This window comes from Psammomys obesus, unplaced genomic scaffold, assembly GCF_907164565.1.
Source record: "Psammomys obesus unplaced genomic scaffold, mPsaObe1.curated_primary_1811, whole genome shotgun sequence".
NCBI lineage: Eukaryota > Metazoa > Chordata > Mammalia > Rodentia > Muridae > Psammomys > Psammomys obesus.
In genome coordinates this window covers 19,129,631-19,151,413 of record NW_026592510.1, presented here as the reverse complement: position 1 = coordinate 19,151,413, position 21,783 = coordinate 19,129,631, and the positions used below count along the sequence as shown (strand labels likewise).

Genomic DNA, 21,783 nt, shown 5'->3' with positions numbered 1-21,783 from the left:
TCTTCTTCCCTAGTCCACAGAAAGGGGGAGCCCTCTTGCCTGCCATCTGAGTCTAGCCTATCAAGTATCATCAGGACTGCCTGCATCCTCTTCCTCTTTGGCCTGCAAGGCCTCCCTGCCAGGGGAAAGTGATCAAAGATCAGACAACAGAGTATATGTCAGAGATAACCCTTGCTCCCCTTACTAGGGAATCCACATGAAGACTGAGCTGCCTATTGACTAAATATGAACAGGGGTTCTAGGTCATCTGCATGGTCATCTAGGGGTTCTAGGTCATCTGTCCTTGGTTGGCGCATCAGTCTCTGCAGGTCCCTCTGGTCCTAGATTTGTTGGCTTTGTTGGTTTCTTTGTAAAGACCCTGTTCATCTCTGGGTTCCTCTATCCCCCTACTCTTCTAAAAACTGTTGGTATTAAACTTATTTTTTATATAAGAGTCCATGGCGAATATTCTTGGATTCTTAAAAAGGAATCCAATGTTACCCTTCCTTTGAAGAGAAGATCAGCTGCCAGGCTGAGCACTTCATCCATCAGATGAGCCATGTCACTGGGTCTTTGAAATTACTCCGACAGAGAGGAGTGTGGCCCTCTCCAAGGGAAACAGAAGTGCTGGCAGCTTAGCAGCGTGTCATGTCTCAAACTGACAAAGGCCTGTACTTGCCATAAAGCCCTGGACAGCCTACAAAGTTGACATGAAAGAGAACCAACACAGCGAAGTTCAGAATGTTGATCAGTATGGCCTGGATGACAACTCTTCCAAAGACTCAAAGACATATTTCTTTCGTTCCTGGTCACTGCTATGACCATGTTTTGGCATAAATGTGCCATATGACACCCACCAGGAGCCAATACTATACAATGGTAAAGAACATAAGCTCTATGCAGAGATATGGGGATAAGCCACAGTTATGCATCTTAGTGACCAGCCACATTGCCTAACTTTGTCAAGACTCAGTTTATACATCCATGCACTGTGTGCTGCTATGAAAGCACCAGAGCCACTATCATTAACTATGTTAAAAAACCTTAAGGACTACATTACATTGTATTCATCATATAATGAGGCATATTATGTGCACTGTAAACTCTATGACAAAAGTCATACATACTTCTAAGTGATAGAAAAACAGCCTAATTCAATTTATCTCTGTTTATTACACAGTGGCCTGTATTTTCTGCTGACTGTCATATTATGTTGAAAGAAATGTACCCCAATGTACGTATACTTTGCGTTTTCCCCAACGACTTTCACAATTTTACATTTGGAACCCCACACACTACTGCTTAGGATGTACAGTAAATTCACCAAATCTAATATCTGTATCAATATCTGTATGCTTTGGGCTCTTCCAGAAGTACAGTAGAATGACTTTGGATACATTTACCTGCTTCCCATTAGCCAAGCAGTCAAGCTAAACAGAATCAAGCAAACCAAAAGAAGAGGCCTTCCGTTGATGTGTAGCTGATCCAGGGGTAGTGGATCCTAACATAGTACATGACGTTTAATCGCCATGTCAACTTGACACAATTTAGAACCACCATAGAGCACGCCTCTGTACATGTCTACAACGGCATTTCCAGAAAGATTTATCCAGGAAGAGAAGGTCCGTTCTGAGGATTGGTGGAGCCATCCAGTGGCCTGGGTCTCAGATTGACCACATAGCAGAAAGCTGAGCACCAGCATTCGTCTTTTTCAATTTCCTAAATGTGAATGGAGTGACTGTCCTACCTTCAAACCCTGAGCCGAAACAAACCCTCTTTCTTAGGTTGTTCTTTTCAAGTACTTGTCATAGAATGAGAAAAGTAACTAGTAAGAGGAATTTGGAATGAGTTTGCAAATTAATTTAGTTACATAAATACTAACACTTCTTTAAAACTGTATACAAGGTAGCAATTATTATTTGAAAATTTTACATAGATAGGGTTACCATAGATTTATGCTCCTTTCCTTAAAAATGTATAGTTGAAATGCATTAATTAAAATTTGACACGTATGCTTCAGGCAATACTGTGATAATTATAGAATTTAAAACCGAGCATGTATTCATGAAAGACACGCTTTTGTTTAATAAATGAATGACATTAAGTTGAGAACACTTAACAAGTCACTTCTTAGTTTCTATAAATTATGCAGTTTAACAAGGGTATCCTCAGGAAAGATTTTAAAAACAGGACCAGTTGAAGTAAATTTTCATTAAGTCACACCAAATTTAAATAAGCTCTTTTGTCTGTCTTTGTCCACTCATCCATAATTTCTCAGCTTTACAACATTCAACAACTAATGTAGCAGCAATCTGTCATTTATTAAAGTGAAAACTGGTATCAATCCTACTGCAGCTGGGTGTATATAAAAAACATTTATCCCTCCCTGGTAGAGTTGGTTAATTTTATTGTGATTACCATTCCTGCTTTTATTACATAAGCCTCTTCTCTCTCCTCTTGGTGGACACATGCTTTTAATTTAAGGGCTTTAAAAATGCACATGTGTGACTTTTGCCTCTTCAAGAGACAATATGTAGCTGCAGAAGGGCCTTGTGCTATCATCAGACACTCTACATACCTACTCAACTTGAAAATATGTTAATTTTCCAAGAAGAAGAAACAGTAAGTAAAGAACTGGGGCCCTGGATACATTAGTGTGAAGATGGAACCAGTGCTATAGTTCCAACAAGGGTTAACAACAAAAGTTTTGATTCCCCTATCCCCATTCCCTGTCCTTGACATTGGCTCTGTTCTGAATGTTCTAATGACCATTCCAAAGCAAGCAAACAAACAAACACCCTCAAAGAAAATTGTCCTGGGCTTGAAAATTTACTTGCAGATAAAGTGACAGATAAAGCTCGTTACTTAAAAATATTATTTATTGTTATTACTATGATGATGATGATGATGATGATGATGATGATGATGATGATGGTGGTGGTGGTGGTGGTGGTGATGGTGGTGGCATTGGTTGTTTCGTTCTTCAAGACAGAATTTCTCAATAGAGGCTTGGCTGTTCTGGACTCACTTTGTAGAGCAGGCTGGCCTCAAGCTCAGAGAGAGCTGCCTTCTTCTGCCTTCTCATGTGCTGGGATTACAGGCATGTGCCACTGCACCTGGATATTTTTTTAATGTGCATGTATGTAATTGTGCATGTGCATGTATGTGAGTACCCACAGAAGCCAGAGGAAGGCACTGGAGTCAATGGAGCTAGAATCACAGTTTGTTTTGAGCCTCAGTTTCCTGATAGGGATGCAGGGATTTGAACTCGGGTCCCGTGGAAATGCTTTTAATGCTGAGCCATCTCCCCAGTCCAACAGAACTCTGTAAAATTTGGTCCTCCACTCTTCATAGTGAGCTATGTGAGTTCTCCAGGGGTGGGGTGCAGAGACTATCGCCAAACCAATGCTAAGCATGTAGTGAGTAAGCTTTCTTGAGTAAAATGACAAGGAACCATAAGTGTTCCTGACTACAGAAAATATTTCTTTTCAATTTCCTGCTCTTTTATTAGAGAAGATAATTGAGCACACTTGTCAGAAAATGCTGTCAATGTGTCAGGAACCTGCTGGTAAGTTCCAACTGCACAAGTCTTATTAAACTTTAATAACCCAAAGTGGACAAGATGGCTTCCAGCCACGTAGGTTTTGTTACGGTGTGTTGTGTTTCCTGCGCTGTGTTACCAGGTTCCGTAGGATGAGAGCAGTTAGGGAGTTGGTTCACACTTTCTTTAGACAGTTCCTCATCATTACAGAGAGGCTTTCTCCACGATAGGGCTAAGTGCTAGTCATCCTTGCGTGCCACCTAGCAAAGTGCTGAGCACGGTGGAGCGCAGGGATAAACAGAGTACGTTAGAGAAAGCTCTGTGCTGTCAACCTCTCCTTCTGGCATCCAACTCAGCATCATCGATATCTGAAAGTTGTCTGTGGTGTCACTTACTTGACAAAATTATTTTCCTGTTTTGGATCAGCTGAAACGATGAAGCCACAAATGTCTCCTTGGGTACTATTTGCCAAGGATCTGGGTCAAAGCTACATTAGGGTAAATGGTGACAGGGTGATTCTTATACAGTCCTTTAAAAAGATGGCATGTAAAGTTTCTATTCTGAAAGCCCTCTCTGGCAAAATGATGAGAGACTAGTGTACCCTGCTAAAAGCCTGGTTTTCCTGTCAGTCATGGGAAGCAGTAAGCAGTGATAAATTTTAAAGGGAAAAGAAGATAATACACATAGATAGACACACTTCCTCCAATGCAGCATTCAGAAATGAATGCTGAAGCTTGGGCTGGGAGGTTTTGGAAGCATCCAGCTGACAAGTCTGTGCAAGAGATGTTCTCATTGTGAGGATAAGGGAGGATTCACAGGCTTTCAGCAAATAGTCCTAGAAAGAAGATTAATAGATGAATACGCTGAAGCCACAGGTTTTTAGAGAGGGAAACAAGGTGAATGAAAGACCATCAGCACATAAAAAAATTTATACACACACATACACATACATACATACGTATATATGTGGTATGCATTGAATTAACCAAATAATTTCTAGTCCTAAGATTATGACAGCAGAGACCTGAGAAGTGTAGCTGAATTTTACGAGAATAGTTCTACACAATCTAAAATGTTGTTGCCACTTTGTTGTTGAGCGTGGCAGTGCATGACTGTGAGGCTGAATAGGGGAGATGTCGTTCGAGGTTAGTCTGGGACACATAGCCCGTGGCACACGGCAAGACACTGAGGAGAAGGGAGGGAAGGAAGAAAGAAGATAGAAAGGAAGGAATGGCAGAGGAAATAAATTGAAAACCCTGATTAAAGTTAAATACATTTCTTTGTTTTGAGACATCTCAGACCCTTTAATGTACTTCTAAGTCACCAAAGATACCACAAAATAAATGGCAACTCTTGCGTACTTGGGTGAAAAACAAAACAAAACAAAACAAGAACCGGTTGATTCCTACCTCATTATGTTTTGAGTTTTATGAAGTTAGTGGTTTAGGAAATGTTCTCTTGGTATTTTCTTCTACTTATACAAACCATTCATTAATAGTATCTGAACTGTCTTTCATAGCCTTTTTCTGTGGGCTGTTAAGACTGCTCCCCCCTCAGGGGGAGGCGATCAAAGAACCAGCCACTGAATTCATGTCATAGACAGTCCCTGTTCCCCTTACTAGGGAGCCCATTTGGAGACTGAGCTGCCATGGGCTACATCTGTGCAGGGGTTCTAGGTTATCTTCATGAATGGTCCTTGTTTAGAGCATCAGTCTCAAAAAAGACCCCTGGAGGGAGGGAGGGCGGGATTGGGAGGGGACAAGGGAGGGGGCTACAACTGGGATACAGAGTGAATAAATCGTAATAAATAAAAAAAATTATATTAAACAAGAAATAACTGGAAAAAAATAGCATCTGAAGACCTCTCCAGGTCTTCAGCAATCTCAAACTGATTAAACCCAGGTGTGTCAGACCGTGAAGACGCCCACAGAGCTTTACAGGATCAGTCAGCAGTTCATCTCTACTGCCTTTCTCATTTCGGGTGTGCATCTGACTACGCTCATCTTGTAACGTTCACAGATTTGGCATTGTGTCAGGAACTCTACAGTGTGTTTTACAGGCATTAAAATTAAAAAATAAATGATCTTCTAAGGGAAGTGCTAGAATTTAGCTCCACTAAATGGATGAACAAACTGATCCTACAGGTTAATTGTAATCTAAATGAGGTTAAAAAGTGCTAGAATCCACATTTTCAAATCAGAGAGCCTGAATTCAGAATCTGGGTTTTTTAAGTGCCATGGTTTATCATTCAAGCTTAACAGTTCAGGTTCATTAGATATGGTCAAAGCAACGCAAGTGTGCATTTTCAGCACACATAACAAATCGGCATGGAAGTCATTTGTACATTTCTCAATCATTTAATTCTTTCTTCACAAAATCCTTCCTGAGTGTCAAGAACTGTTTTGAGCATTTTGCATCCAAAAGAGAAGGTAGTGTGACTCTAGACCTTTATGGAGGAGATAGCATAAGATGAGCAAATACAATACCATAGAGATTTTAAAGGGGTCTGAGGGATTAGGGTGTATAGAAAGAGCAGGCAGTAAGCCATGTTAGAACAAGTTAAATGAGATCATGGAGGTCTCTGTGTGTGGAGGTCAATGTGAGAAAGCAGCTTCATTATGTTCCTGGGGGCGGGGGAGCTCTGATACAATGGCTCCAAGAGATAATGCAAACAGGACCTAGTAGTCCAAGTATAAGAAAGGCCACATGCAACTTCAGTTTTCAGGGGAAAGAGAAATGGAGGCAGGATAAGGAAGAGGATAAAAGGTAAGAAGAGAGAGATTCATCACCTATTCCTTTTATTCTTTTAAATTTTTATTTTTATGTTTGTGGATGTTTGGCAACTGCATGCAGCATGTCTGTGAGCCACCTGTGTGGCCCAATGTCCATGGAGGCTAAAAGAAGACACTGGATCCTCTGGAACACCTAGCTGTGAGCTGCCATGTGGGTGCTGGGAATTGAACCTTGGACCGCTGGAAGAGCAGCCAGTGCTCTTAACCAATGAGTCATCTCTCCAGCCCTATTTATTCAGTCTAAGATAGGAGAACTGACTGTGTGAATGTGTATTTGATAACAAAGCTGAAACAGGAAAACATGGAGGAGGAGTTAGATGTGTCAAAGAAGATAGAAAGGAACACGCAGCTAAACTTACTCAAGTGCTCTAAGGCCCCTGCTCTGACTTTGATAGCTAGGATAGATTTGTTTTCTCTACTTGTAAGACTCAGGAAATAGTGCCTGACTCACAAGATTATTGTCTAGATTAAAAGTTAACAGCCCATTTGGGGCTTAGCTGAGTGATAGCAGTGAACAGATCGGCCAAAATATTAAACTTTCATGTTATCATTGTCACTGTCATTATCTCCAAGCTTTTCCTCCTCCTCTTCTTCCTCCTCCTCCACTTCATCATCATCACATTTCCATTCCCTGAGTATAGGCTAAATCATATGACTCTAAAAATTACACTCATTTTATAGCTCCTTGACATCAAATAAAATGCAATCCCGAGAGAGAGGAGAGCAAGTTGTCAGCTATGATATGGTTTGTTTAACACAGTTTCTCTGATACAGTTTTTGGCACATTAATTCTAAAGGGACTATATCAAATTGAATCAATTCTGATTTTGTTAGTCTTTTAAAGCACTGTTGCATCCTACTGATTAAAATGTTTATCTTATAATAAACAAATGGAGAGCATCTTGAAGGTCAATATTTAGTAAGTTTTTGATTAGTAAGCAGCAAGAATGGACACAATCAATAGTTGGAAGCCTTAAGTGAAATGTATTTATTTCCTCTGAATAGATTTCTTGATACTTGTGCTTCTTTCTCCTGCTGCCTGATCTTTCTGGTGGTCTGAATAATGCTGCCACGGTCATAATGTTGTCCTGGACCACCGCAATCTTTCACTATTATACCCCATCATTCACCCCACAGATGGCTTATCTACAGGACCTCTGCCATATCTCAATCTCCAGTGGCTTTCTGTAAGAGGATGGAATGCAAACCTTCTCTGTGACTAGAGGGCCTGCTGAGCTGGCCTTAGGCAATCCCATCTTTCTATTGCTTTCTGCTCATACTCTTCCTACTCTTCTGTTTTAGAAATGAACTGCAAACCTTTGGCTACTCAGGCAAACCTTCTGCTATTTGCAAAAAACCCTTTGCTATTCAGGGTTTTTGGTACTTTCTTCCCCTTCTGCACAAAACGTTCCTCTTCCAGGTCTTCACGGGATTGGCTTATCTTTTATGTCTGCATATACTGCTTCCCTTCCCATGTAAAGCAGTGCTGCCCTCGTCTGTGACCAGCCTTACTGCACCCACTGCATGCATCTCAGCTTGAAGACTCCTGAGGATTCTCTGCTTGGTTTTTGTGTTGTATAGGGACTATTCATTTCAATCCCTGCATGAAGTGGAAGACGTAGGGCCAAAGTGACTTACGGTCATGGCAAAGCTTTTCGTCGGTTAGCTGAAGGCATTTCTTTCCCTGCCTTTGTTGCTTAGGCCCTCAAATCACTCGGTAGCTCACTTATTTTCTTCTATTCATATTTCAAAGGAGATAAATTTAGGTCTCACTTGTTGCTTCATCATGAGAAAGTAGTGAAAAATTTCATTTTTCTGATAAAGACTATGCAATATCCATTTGGAATGTGGAATGGTATACTCACATCTATCTAGAGAAAATAAACAAGTTGAGAATAGGTACATGGGTGACACATTCACACACTCACACATACATACCCCCCTCCACAGTCACTTACAGAGAATCACAGTAAAATTGCAGATGCTTTAAATTGTAGACACTTTTTTTTTTCACAGCAAGTGGAATGGATGGTATAAATAGACAGAGGCAGAACAATGCAAATGACCTCAACAAAGCTCAGAGAGTCTGTGCTGATCTGTGCCATGTTATTTCTATTCTATTGTAAAAAGTAACCCGACAGAGTCATCTAGAATTTTGCAACGTAGACTTGATCTAGGAGTGAAGCACGAGGGACTAAGGACAAAAATAAATAGTACTTTTGAAGAAGATATATTTTCCCTAAGGAGTTTTTATCAAGCACTTACTATATTCAGACAGTGCATATGTTTTTCATAAAATCTCTGTGAATAAGTAGTTATAACACGACACCGGTTTACAAGAGGAAAGAAAAGCAAGGTGTTTGATTTAAAGTCAGAAGTAAATGAGAAATATTAGGCTTGACCTAAGCTTAACTTTGAAAGCCTCAATGTACTAAACACATGAAAACACTATCCAATCAATTTTGCCTCATTTCAATGGTTTATAGCTGTCATTTTATATTGAGATGGCAGTCGAACCAGAAGACAAACCTTCTCTTTTAAGAGTTACTGCTTTTGCTACTGCTTCAACTCTAAAAATTAATGGTTCATCTTAAAACTGAAGTCCTTTTTATTCAGATTAAATACTCGGAAGATCTTTAAAGGAATGCTGAATAAATCATGCTATCCTTCAGTGCTGGGCATTGAACCTAGGGTCTCTTGGATGCTAAGCACACGCTTGAGTGCAGAGCTATACCCCAGCACCTAAATTATGGTGCTTCAAGACTCCAAAATTTTTGAAACAAATAAAACTAGTGAGCCCTACTTCCATGGGCTGCACTGGGATGGTGCCCATGGGATCCATGCAGAGATCCAATGTGATTCCCAGTTGGCTAACGTGGTTAAGGGTATGGAAAGATGTTGTGTCTGCACTTAGCACTCAATGACTGATGACTTGGGAAGGGAAATCCATTATTAACTGCTTCCTACTATCCTTTCGGCCTATGACTTATCACAACAAAAGGGTCATTTTTTTTTTTTTTGCAATTAAAGTGAGCTTAATTTTTTTCACACAATGCATATCTAAATAGTCCCGCATATCTGGATGGTTTCTCATATGACCTGTTTTTAAATCTAAAAACAGGAAACACTTTTTTACAAAGTGTCACATTTTTATCTGTTTTATTCATTAAGACTATAGTTTATTTCTATTGAGCTAGCGACTCTCCAGGAAAAATAAATTTTAAAACTTTACTTCTTGGCACCTTACTATGTACCCACATGCCCAATTGTCAGTTAGTGTAACTATTTATTAGTCTTGGGCATTCTTTATATGTGTGAATACAACCACAAGGGCATGTGCCTTATGAACAAAAGGATTTTCCCATTGTTGAGAAATTCCAGGTTGCTCCTTCTCCTCCTCCTCCTCCTCCTCCTCCTCCTCCTCCTCCTCCTCCTCCTCCTCCCCCCCCTCCTCCTCCTCCTCCTCCCTCCTCCTCCTCCTCCTCCTCCTCCTCCTCTTCTTCTTCTTCTTCTTCTTCTTCTTTAATGAGTGTAATGTGTTCATAATTGGAAGATGTGAATTAAATTCAAATGGCCATTTTACTGAAGACATACTAGGCAATACCATTAATTTGTAGTCCACAGCTTTGGCTACGAAACACGGTATGAGTTAGGGTGTATTATTCACTTGGCATTAAGGCACTTTGAAAGGAAAATTTTAGGCAATGAGTTGCAATATTATCTGTCTGTGAAAAGTATACTAAAGTAGTTGAGTATGGACAGTACTAGAAAAGAAAATGTCTTCACTAAGGCTGGACTTTTTTTTTTGTTGTTGTTAGAAAGTGCTTGCAAAACAAGTGTGCATTCCCCACCCCACTCCCCAGCCCTCAAATCCATTTCAGAATAGTCATGGGATGGCTTAGCTCCAGCTTTTGCTAACAATCTAGGCTAGGCTCACAAATATATGCAAGAAAGCCTATGGTTTTTATTCCTGCTCAAACAGTATGCCAACCCACTGAATGTATCCCACTCTTCCAAATCTGGGCTGAGTCTCTGAAAACAGTGCGGTTAGCATCATCTATAGTGAGCTAAATTTGATGCAACAAACATTTTGAGAATGCTCACTAGAATTCAATACATTCTCTTAGTTTTGGAAAATCCATAAATATGTATAAAGGGCATATTCTACTCTCTTGGGACTTAAACTTTTGTGAGGAAGATAAACCGAGAATGAACTCTGATATAAACCACAAATATGATTTGGTCATTACAGAAAGACTATGAAACATAGAGAGCACAGAACAGGGGGCTGATGATAGTTCATTCCAGGATGATCTTAGAGAGGCTCCTGAGAAGAGATGGCTGTTCAGGAGAGGACTGCAGGCTTTAGAATAGGCCAGGGAAAGGAGGATGGGCCAATGGACAATGAAGAAGGAGAGGATGTTCGAATGACAGTGCAGGGAAAAGATGAGAAAAGCAAGGGAAGTTAGGGCCAGATCAATGATGACATTCAGAGAACATATGCACTTGATGGAACTCAAGGTTCTAATTGTTAGCAGAATGAAAGGCCCTGCTTCTGGTGGAGCACTTCTTCTACGAGTTCTAGCCCCTTCACTTTTCTTTCATTGAAGGCAGAATTCAAGATCAGTAATTTGAAACAGATATTCTATTACAGTAGATTAATGAAGCTAGGTTTACTGGGGACAGTGCTCAGTGACTCTGTCAATGATATCAAATAAAATGTAAGCTGTCTGACTAGGGAGATCTGGTGCTGATAGAAAGATAATACTGTCTTTGGACAGAAGTCAAGTTAAGTGACACACAGGGGAGATGCTCGCCGGATGATCCACCATTGCCAAGTGGAAATTGTGGAAACCCACTCAATCGCTCAGACCCAGAAAATTGCTTCTCAAAGTGCCATGTTCACATATTAATTAATGTATTTCCCCTGTGTGGCTCTAGACAGCTAAGTCCACTGTTTATGTCAGAGGAAATACTGAGCTCATTTGTAGTACAGAAACAACTCATGATTCCAATGTGCAGGACGTCTCTCCAGTGGCTGCTCAGCCCACCAGCCTGGCTGGTGCCATGCCTAGCATCTCTGCATACAGTCACCGTCACCCCAGATGCTTTGAAAACCTACCATTCTCACACCGTTCTCAAAGGCTTGCCGGGTGAGGGGAGCCGGCCCATCCACAGTCTTGCCATCATCGTCTGGACCCCAGCTGGCACTGTAGATATGCACGTGCTGTGGATTGTAGCTGACAGACTTCGCTTCCACCATGTCTGTGACATCACCGTCCAACATCCTCACACCTTCAAAGCAGAAAGGAGCACGCCTGTTACTTATCTCCATTAGATGATACCTACACAGTCCATGTAAACAAGTTGGAGGAAGAAAGAACACATTAAAAACTTTAAAAATAGTAATTAATTGGTTCATTCATTCATTCATAATGTATATGTCTGCCTGGGTTTTATGTGTGACATATGTGTACAAAAACCCTCTGAGGCCAGAAGAGAGAACTGAGTCCTCTGGATCTAGAGTTACAGGCAGTTGAAAGTCAGATATGGGGAGCAGTGTAAGAGCGGTAGGCACTCTTAACCGTCTCTCCCTGTCCCAAGAATATATTTTACCCACCCCTTCAGTGAGTATTTTTCTGGCAAAAAGGTACCATACACTCTGTAGAAACTAGCCTATCTTGGGGAGAAAAGAGGTTTCATTGTGCATAAAAAAGAAAAATTTTGCTCAAAAAGTTTTTTTTTTTTTTTTTTAGTAAGTCTCTATTCTTTGTCCAAGGTTCTCAGTCTTGCTTCCCTCTACTTTTTCTTAAGTATTTGAAAAAGATACTCAAGTAATCCACCCTCCTAAATTTCTCTCCATTGAATAACTTGGGCTCATAGATATAGAAATTATTATTTATATTATTTTACTTATATTATTTATATAAGTAACCTATATTATTTATTTGTATTATTACTTTATGTTATTTATTAATATTATCACATATTACTTATATCATTATTACTTTATATTATTATATTAGTTACTTATATTACTTTATATTATTTTAATTATATTACTTAAATTAAGTACACAATGTCCTGTCTGCATGTACACCTGCATGCCAGAAGAAGGCACAGATCTCATTATAGATGGTTGTGAGCCACTATGTGGTTATTGGGATTTGAACTCATGACCACTGGAAGAGTAGCTTTTACCCTTTGAGCCATCTCAGAGTTGTTAAAGTCGCAACATTGCCAAGTTAGCTTGGTCTCATTTTCTATATACCCTGTAATCTTAGACCCATGTAAACTTACTGTATTTCTTTGATTCCAAGGTTATTTACAAGTCAAATAAAGGTTGACACTGTGAATAATACTTTGAATAACTCTCAACAAGTGTTAGCAATATTTACTCATTAATCTTCATTTATGCACATACCTACCAGGAAGAAATCCAGCACTAACCCCAGTTTTCAAAAACAGTCACTTAGATACTAAGAAATAAATTACACATCAAGTGCCAACTTTTCCTTTTTATTCTGTGTCTTGGCAGTTTACACTAATCGTTTATAAAAGAAAAACTTGCTTACACTAGACATCATCACTGAGACTTACATTATTTTAAACTTAAAAATGTTTACTATTATATGTATATGTATAATATATGTATATGGGTGTTTTGTCTGTTTGTTCGTCTGTGCATCACATGCATGCCTTGTACCAGAGGAGGTCAGAGGAGGCTGTCAGATCTCCTGGAATTAGAGTTTACTGATGATTGTTGAGCCATCATGTGGTGCTGGGAATCAAAGTTGAGTCCTTGAGAAGGTCAGTGCCCTTAACCTCTGAGCCTTTCTCTAGCCCAAGCCCCTTATTTTAAAATTATACCTTCCTGGATAGGGATTGAGCATTTTAGCAAGAGTCCTCCCTCTTGATTAGTTTCTTAGGTGTACAGATTTTAGTAGGTTTATCCTATATTACATGTCTATATGAATGAGTATATACCATGTGCATCTTTCTGCTTCTGGGACAGCTCACTCACGATGATCTTTTCCAGATCCCACCATTTACCTGCAAATTTCATGATTTCCTTGTTTTTTATTGCTGAGTAATATCCTATTGTGTAGATTACCACAATTTCTGTATCCATTCTTCCACTGAAGGGCATCTGGGCTGTTTCCAGCTTCTGGCTATTACAAATAAGGCTGCTACAAACATGGTTGAGCAAATGTCCTTATTGTGTACTTGAGCCTCTTTTGGGTATATGCCTAGGAGTGGTATCGCTGGCTCTTGAGGAAGCGCTATTCCTAGTTGTCTGAGAATGAGCCAGACTGATTTCCAGAGTGTTTGTACAAGTTTACATTCCCACCAGCAGTGGAGGAGGGTTCCCCTTTTTCCACATCTTCTTCAGCATGTGTTGTCACTTGAGTTTTTGATCTTAGGCATTCTGATGGGTATAAGGTGAAATCTTAGAAAGGCAAAGAGGATAGACATCAGAAGAAGGAGAAAAGAGGGAACAAGTCAGAAGCCTGACACAGAGGACCTCTGAAAGGCTCTGCCCTGCAGACTATCAATGCAGATCCTGAGACTTATGGGCAACCTTTGGGCAGAGTGCAGGGAATCTTATGAAAGAAGTGGGAAACAGTAAGATCTGGAGAGGGCAGGAACTCCACAAGGAGAGCAACAGAACTGAAAAATCTGAGCACAGGGGTCTTTCCTGAGACTGATACTCCAACCAAGGACCATGCATGGAGATAACCTAAGACCCCTGCACAGATGTAGCCAGTGGCAGTTCAGTATCTAAGTGGGTTCCATTGTAATAGGAACAGGGACTGTCTCTGACATGAACTGATTGGCCTACTCTTTAATTACGTCCCCCTGAGGGGGAAGCAGTGTCCTGATGAGACCTAATTGACTAGGATCAGAAGGAAGGAAAAGAAGACCTCCCCTATCAGTGGACTTCGGGAAGAGCATGCATGCAGAGGGTGGAGGAAGGGAGGGATTGGGAAGGGAGGAGATGAGGGATACAAGGCGGGATACAAAGTGAATAAAGTATAATTAATAAAGAATTAAAAAAAATATACCTTCACAGGGAAAATTTACTTTGACGGGGAGCTTTGATTTCCCAGAAGGATTTCAACTTTGTAGCTGGTTATCAAGACATGGACCTAAATGTAAAACCTGAATGGGCTACCTGGGAGACTGTGAGGCCGGAGCTGACAACTGTCAGGAAAACAAAACAAAACAACACAAACTACTTCTGGAGGATCGGTATCTCCATGTTAGAAAAAAAAAATAAATTTAACTTTACAAATTTTTTAAGTTAAGAAAAATGGAATTACCAAACAACAATACATATATAGCTAATATCCAATGACTATTAATGTTCCAGCTCATTTTCTTCATCCAAAAACCACAGTTTTTGTCAGCTCAAAGCAATTTAATTCACATAACAAATATGACATAAAGGTTATTATGTCCTTTAATATTTTTATGAAAATAACACGGAGATAAAGACCTAGGATGGTCTAACACCAAACAATACTGTTTCCACCGAGCATTTCTAAAGATGACGTATTTGATTGTTGTGCCTTAGTTCTTCCTAACTGGCTGCTTGACTGGATCGGCAAGGCGTACTGCTGAGTGCACTTGCAATGGCTCTCCTGCAAAGACTGGCAATTACAGGAGACAGACTAACCAGCTTGAATCTGAGTGGTACCTGAGAACAGATTGGGTGCTTGGGTGCCTAAGTGAGCAAGCAAACTCAAAGCTTGTGCTTCTATTGCTGGTGACACTGAGCCAGGATTGTCAGACTCTCTAGCTCTGCAGCCTTTCGGACAGGACTCAAACCTGTGACTCTTCCAGGGAACTTTTTAGCTTTGGCCCTAGACTAGAATATCATTGGTTTCTCATTTTCTGAGGCTTTCAGGCTGCTGAACTAAGCAGCTGATGGGGATTCTGGTTCATAGCCATTAGATAGCCAATGTGGGACTATCCAGCCTTCAATTACGTAAGGTAATCTGATGATTCTTTTATATTTATACATTATTATATACACCAGCCCACAAAACTGTACTGTATGTATATATGTATATATACATTGGGTCTTTTCTTCTATTGGGTCTTTTCTTCTGTAGAACTTTTCCCCTTAAGTCACCTGTCTATATTTTTACTCTTTTAAAATTAATACATACAGTTGTATACAGTTCTGGGTTATAATAAAATATTTTCCCTTTTGGATCTTTTTTTACTCTTTTGTGTTGTGGTGTTGGTGCGTGTGAGTGAATTCACGCTCATACCTGTGTGAATGCAGGCACGCGTGCATGTGTATGTGAAAGCGTGCACACGCGCATGCCTGTGTGTGCGTGTGTAGATCTGAGGTCAATGGCGTCCTCAGTTACTTTCTACCTTAGCTTCTGAGGAGGGGGCCTCACAGTGAGCCTAGAGATTACAGATTTGGCTAGGCGGCTTAGCCAACCAGCTCCAGGGATCCTCATGTCTCCACTTTCCCCAGGGCTCACACATTTCTGTGCCTTATTCTCTACATTTGTGCTGGGGATACAAAATCAGGTCCTCAACTGTGGGGCAATTGGCATTCTGCTGAGTGAGCTATCGCTCCAGTTCCCACACTGAGGTATCTGAGACAAGATGTATGTCATCAGGCTGCGTGGAGATGAAGACGGCTGTGGGCAAACACTTTGAAAAAGATCGGATGGAAACTGTCTTCTGAAAGGCCTGCTCTGTGGAAGCTGGTGGCCTCAGTCGCCGTTCTATCTGTACTGGGTCCTGAACAGCCATTGACTGTTTTTAGTTATTATGAATGGTTAAAGTTATTATGAATGGTCAGAGCAAAGGCAGACATAAAACTTAATATTGTTACTTTGCATTTAGAAGTACACTCCTGTACAGCAGCGTCTACATCAAACACCGGAACTGCCCCCAAATAACCAATTAGTGTCCAAACTTGGGTTTTCTGCCACACACTTTGTGTGTCTGCTAAATCATTCTTAGAAGGTCATGACTTTTTTTTTTTTTTGACTGAAAATACATAAAGAATTTCACAATTTGGACAAGTTTAAAGATTCAAAATTGCTTCTTCTTGTCTCATTCTACTACAAACTGTAGGCCTTGAATCTGAGGAGTCAAGTTCCAGTTCAGAATGTCCTTACTTAGGCTATTTCTGAGTCACCACCATACATTCATTGCATTCATCTTTTTAAATACAGTACAACTAAACTTGGTCAGCAGCTATGCAGGAGTTCAGAGTTTATTCACTTCTTCCCTCAGGGTCCGTCAGAGAGCTGGGTGCAGAACGGAATGGAATCACTCAGCTAGAGGAGCTAGAGGATGTTAGCCCGTATGTGAGAGGAGACTGTTGTGGTAACCAGGGAGCCTCAGATCTGATTGTCCTGGGAGAGAAAGGGACTCCAGCACTCTTATCTCCCCTCAGAGAGACTGTCCCTACCAGAGTGGATGCTCCTGAGTGCAGCTATTTATTGGACAACAAACTGTCAACTCCAGAAAGTAGGGGGAAAATAGAGAAAATAAATCATTCAGACGTATTCTGACATGGCTGGCAGCCACAGGAATCTCAGGAACCTGCTTTAAGCGCAGCTATACCATGGTTTCTCCATGTGTAGCATGGTTTTTGGTGACACCAGTTAGCCATGGTCAACTGGGGTCCAAAAATATGGCACGGGAAATTCTTGAAACAAACAATTCATATTTCACATAACCTTTCTTACAATATTTTGTTATAACGGTTCCATTTCATTGGTTGTTGCTAGCCTTTTGCTACACTCGGTCTGGAAAATAGATGACCACAGGCATTTATATGAGACAAAATAAGGCTATACACTGAGGGCTGGGAACTGTCTGCTTGAGGCAATCATGGCGAGTCTTGGATGAGGGTTGACTATTGCTCTAAATGTTTCATACTCTTATCCTGGTTAGGAGCACCAATTTTTAGTTTTAGAGGAACTATTTGGTAGCATATAGGGCATTGAAACAAGGCACTCACCTGGCTGCAGAAGTTTTCAGTCTGTGTGACATCCTTTAGCCTACTTAGGGAAACACTTTCAGGCCTAATGATGAAGTCATTAAGCTCTATTAGAATGTTGTTTTCCCATTGGTTTGTGGTAGTGACAATAATTTTGCTTATAGTAATGATTACAAGGGGGAAAGATGAAGTCCACTTTTTCAACACTTTGATTCATACTGTGTTTGCTAGATCTTTATAATAAACATATTTGTGTCTGAGTTTGAGTCTATGTGAGCATATATATATATGCACAAAAGCACACACATGCATATCTATCTATCAATACATGCGGCGCACACACCTGCATGCACACTCACACGGACACACACGCTGGACTCATGCATAGTAAAACAATATCATTACATTATGGAATTATAAAAACTTTTTTTTTTTACGGTTTAGCATTTTAGTTACAATCAAAAGGTGCCTTTACAGAAACGTAAAAGGACTTTCTGTTTTGAGGATGTCTTAAAATGTTCCTCTCCTGGAGATACTGTGATCTGATGTTTCTGTTGCTGTTCTTCAGGGCCGAAGTAGCAATTCCAAGTCAGTACAGACAGCAAATAGGTCACTACTGGGTAATTCTCCCTACACCATGTCTGTGTAGAAAACTGTATTTGTGACACATTAGTGGTCTTATAGTACGGTCCATCACTGTACTGGAAATCATCTTTGACATGGTTACTGTGCTGTCTGCACCCTGCTATGCACAGAAGTGCCCACCGCTAGTTTGAGAAGGATTCTGAAAGGCAGTTAGCCAAGCTCTTCCTGGCTCCTGTGCACACCCCTGGAAGTGTCCCATACCTACCTCCGATCTTCGCGTTGAAAGCGATTCCAACGGTGCAGTGAGAGTTGTTTGCAGCGGCTGCCACTTCTCCAGCACAGCGGGTCCCGTGCCTGCAGCAGAACAGACACAGTTTCTAAAGTAAGATACTTGGATCTCACCAGCCCTCTGCGTCGCTGCCAGAGTGGCAACAACAGTATCCAGCTGTGGGGGTTTCAAGAATTTTCTCCCCAAGTAGCATCAACCTTGTCTGTGGCAAATTCTTTATCCCTTCCTCGTGTGACCTTGGGCTGTAGGCTGAAGATATTTATTTTTGATATCTTACTATTCTAAAATCACTGTAAAGGCTGAAAATCACCCTAAAGGCTGAAACTTAACCATATAACATGCCTAGGGCTGTTTTGCTTGTATCATCTGATAGACTAGCCACTAGCCACTAGCCACACTTGGACATTGAGAGCAAACATATGACTACAGAAAGCATCACCTCATGTTTTAACCTTATTTAATTCTGAATAAATGCAAAGACTAATAATTGCTTCTGGCGTAAGAAATGTTATAAATATGCATATAGTTCTTAAAAATAAGGTCATTATGAGAGAAGGTTTGGGTCTAAAAAATTTATTCTTGGAAAGAATTCCCTGTTACTTTTTGCCACAATGATGTTCCTTGATCAGAATTTTTTTTTTCTTGCTGAAACAGAGGTGTTGTTTGGGAGAAACGGATGCAACTGGAGATTATCACACTGAGTAAATCAAGGTAGCCTCAAAAGGGCAAATGTTGCATGCTTTCATTAGTGGATCTTAGACGGTATGTATATACATGCAAAAAACCATGCATGTATATCTGACATGAGAGCAGAAGCGACTTAAAGACAGGGACCCCATGTAGGTTATACACTCAAAATACATTATATGGTTTAAATAAAAATGTGCACAACGAATATATTATGCCAATATGAAAACATCTTGTGGCCAAAAGACCTTGTTTAAGAGCAGCAGAGGAGGTTTAAGTTTAAAGAACAAACGGTTCGGAAGTCATGGCTTAGAACACGGTACTAAGCCAATTGCTGCATCATCGTTGAGCATAGAGAAAAAACACTAAAACAATAATGTCTGCGTGGATGAGGAAGAGAGGTGGCATTTCCCCAGCCTGCTTGTGTGAGTGAGTGAGTGAGTGAGTGAGTGAGTGAGTGTGTGTTTGTGTGAGTGTGTGTGTGTGAGTGTGTGTGTGTGTGTGTGTGTGTGTGTGTGTGTGTGAGAGAGATGTCTGGTACCCATTTCTGCCCTCATTTTAGAGATGAAAACACCGAGAGGGATTTGAGATATAAGGACTTCTGTAGAGAAGAGAAGACAGGACCCCCACCCCCAAGTTATTAGCTCTCAATCCTTGATATTCTACTCTACTGTTTCTTATTTTGTATCGCATATGCTGTAGACCACTTGTCATGAGATATAATTAGTGGCTACTAGTACAACAGATCATTCCTTATGTGGCAGAATAAATAACACGGTTATGTATTTATTTGGCTATGTGAAGGCACACATACACGTACAAATTCATTTAATGTACCTTTTTATTCCCCCAGAATGTTACCCAGATTTTTTGCTAATATGAACAAGGATGTGACCAATTTTTGAGCATATTAGAAACTGGAGATATTCTTTTATCAGAAGTAGAATTACTAGACCAAAGAGTACAGTGGATAGAAACTGGTAACAACCCGTGAAAATAATGTAACTAAACTGCATGAAAGCACACCCTAATAATGGGATCGGGTTGTGGAGATGGCTGCCTTCATAAAGTGCTTACTATGCAGGCACGAAGACCTGAGCTCGGATCCCAAGTGCCTGTGTGAAAACGTCAGTGACAGTGGCATGCGGCTATAATGCAGGTCACTGGAGTTTTTAGACAAATCCATACATCCCGCATCCAGTAAAAGACTGTCTCAAAAAGTAAGGTGAAAAGATACTGAGGAAGATACTCAACATTTACTGAGCCTACACAGACAGAAACACAAACACACACACACACACATACATCGAAAGGCCAGTAATGTACAGTGTATGCATGTGATGCATGTGACAGAAAGAGAGAAAAAAGAGAGATCATGAGCAAAGCTGAATATCATTATGAAAAATGGAGAAAAATCTGTATAAACCATGTACACTAATACCCTTGAATATGAAACCTTTGCTCATATCACACACACACACACACACACACACACACACACACACACACACATTTTTGGTTCTTTCCCTGGACTACATTTGCTGTTGAACATCTTTGGAATTTCTTGTACATTACTTCTAATTGTTTCATGAACAGCTTTTCTGGAGCCTTGGTTCAAACTTCTCACTGTCGTTCCTGTCATATCTGTTGTAAAAATGTTTTCAAGTTTGAGAAGTATTGTTTTCACTGCAGGAAATTTTAGGTTGTCACATCCAGTATTTAATGTTGATGGACTCATAATTATCTTTCCCTGCTAATATATTATTGTGTGCTTCGTGTGTGTGTGTGTGTGTGTGCGTGCGTGCCATGGTACATGTGGAGAGGTCTGAAACAATTGTGGCATTGTTTTTTATTTTATTATTTTATTTTTTCCATCTACTTTTATGTAGGCTCCCAAGATCAATCTTTGGTCTGCAGTCTTGTGGATGAAGTTCATTCACTTTCTGAGCCATCTCACATGCCCTGGTTATAACACTTTAATTATTAGAAAAACTCACAAATATTAAAAAAAAAATTACTTATTCTGTGAGTCCCAAACTCAACTAATAATTTTCCCTTGAGCCCTCATTTGCCTCTTGTTGAATATTACTCTAAGATGTAAGTTGTTTTTATTCAATTTTCTAAATCTCTTGTGAGCTCATTGTTCAAATATTCCATTGCATTGATTATTAACTTATTCTGAGTACTACTTGACCACAAATGTGTATAATTCAGCCTTTTAAAATTCTCTGACACATGGATTACATATAATTTTTATATTTAAAGCATGTAAGTGTAGTTATTTTAAAAAGCTTATTGAACACTTAATTACCTTGCAGTGTAAAGGTATAATTTCTTAACAAACTGAATTTTGAAATACTTAAACAACTGTGTCCACAGTGTTGGGAAATGCTCTGTGTGCTATAAGCTGGTAAACTATATATACTCTCCAGTTGTTTCTGTATGCCCTTTGTGTCAAACCCACTTAATGTTCTGGATTTATTAATGTTCACTGCAGTTATGTCTATTTTGTTAAATTTAGTACAGAACCATTACGTTCTTAGTGAAACAAACATTTTAGAAACGTGTTCTAACACTCAATAGCTCCTATAGGGGGAAAAAAATCTGATTATGTTTAAATCACTTACTACTTTTTTTTTTACACTAATACTAGTTATGTCTCTTAAAATGAACTTTTTTCTTTTCTGAAGCTAAGATATTTTTCTCTAGCCTGGCATGGTAGCATATACCTTCAGTCCCAGAACTAGGTAGGCAGAGGGATGTAGAACTGTGTGAGTTTGAGGCCGGCCTAGTGTACACAGGAAAAGCCAGAGCGATAGTGAGACCCTTTCTTAAGCAAAACAAAACAAAGCTATCTTTGACTAGAGGTGAAGCCCATTTAAAGTAACTGATTATTGATGCATTCATGTCCAGTGTTGTTACTTTCGGT

At 40.0% G+C, this 21,783-nt stretch overlaps 1 protein-coding gene across 5 annotated transcripts in view; it reads right to left on the bottom strand.

Moving 5' to 3' along the window:
- Pcsk5 (proprotein convertase subtilisin/kexin type 5) overlaps positions 1-21,783 on the bottom strand; it is a 429,034-nt gene that overhangs the window by 246,517 nt on the left and 160,734 nt on the right. For all 5 annotated transcript variants that reach the window (XM_055613830.1, XM_055613831.1, XM_055613833.1 and 2 more), the window contains exons 6-7: positions 18,144-18,232; positions 11,435-11,607 (exon numbers count right to left, since the gene is read on the bottom strand). In XM_055613830.1, the coding sequence (XP_055469805.1) occupies positions 11,435-11,607; positions 18,144-18,232 (262 nt within the window). The remainder of the gene's footprint in view (positions 1-11,434; positions 11,608-18,143; positions 18,233-21,783) is intronic.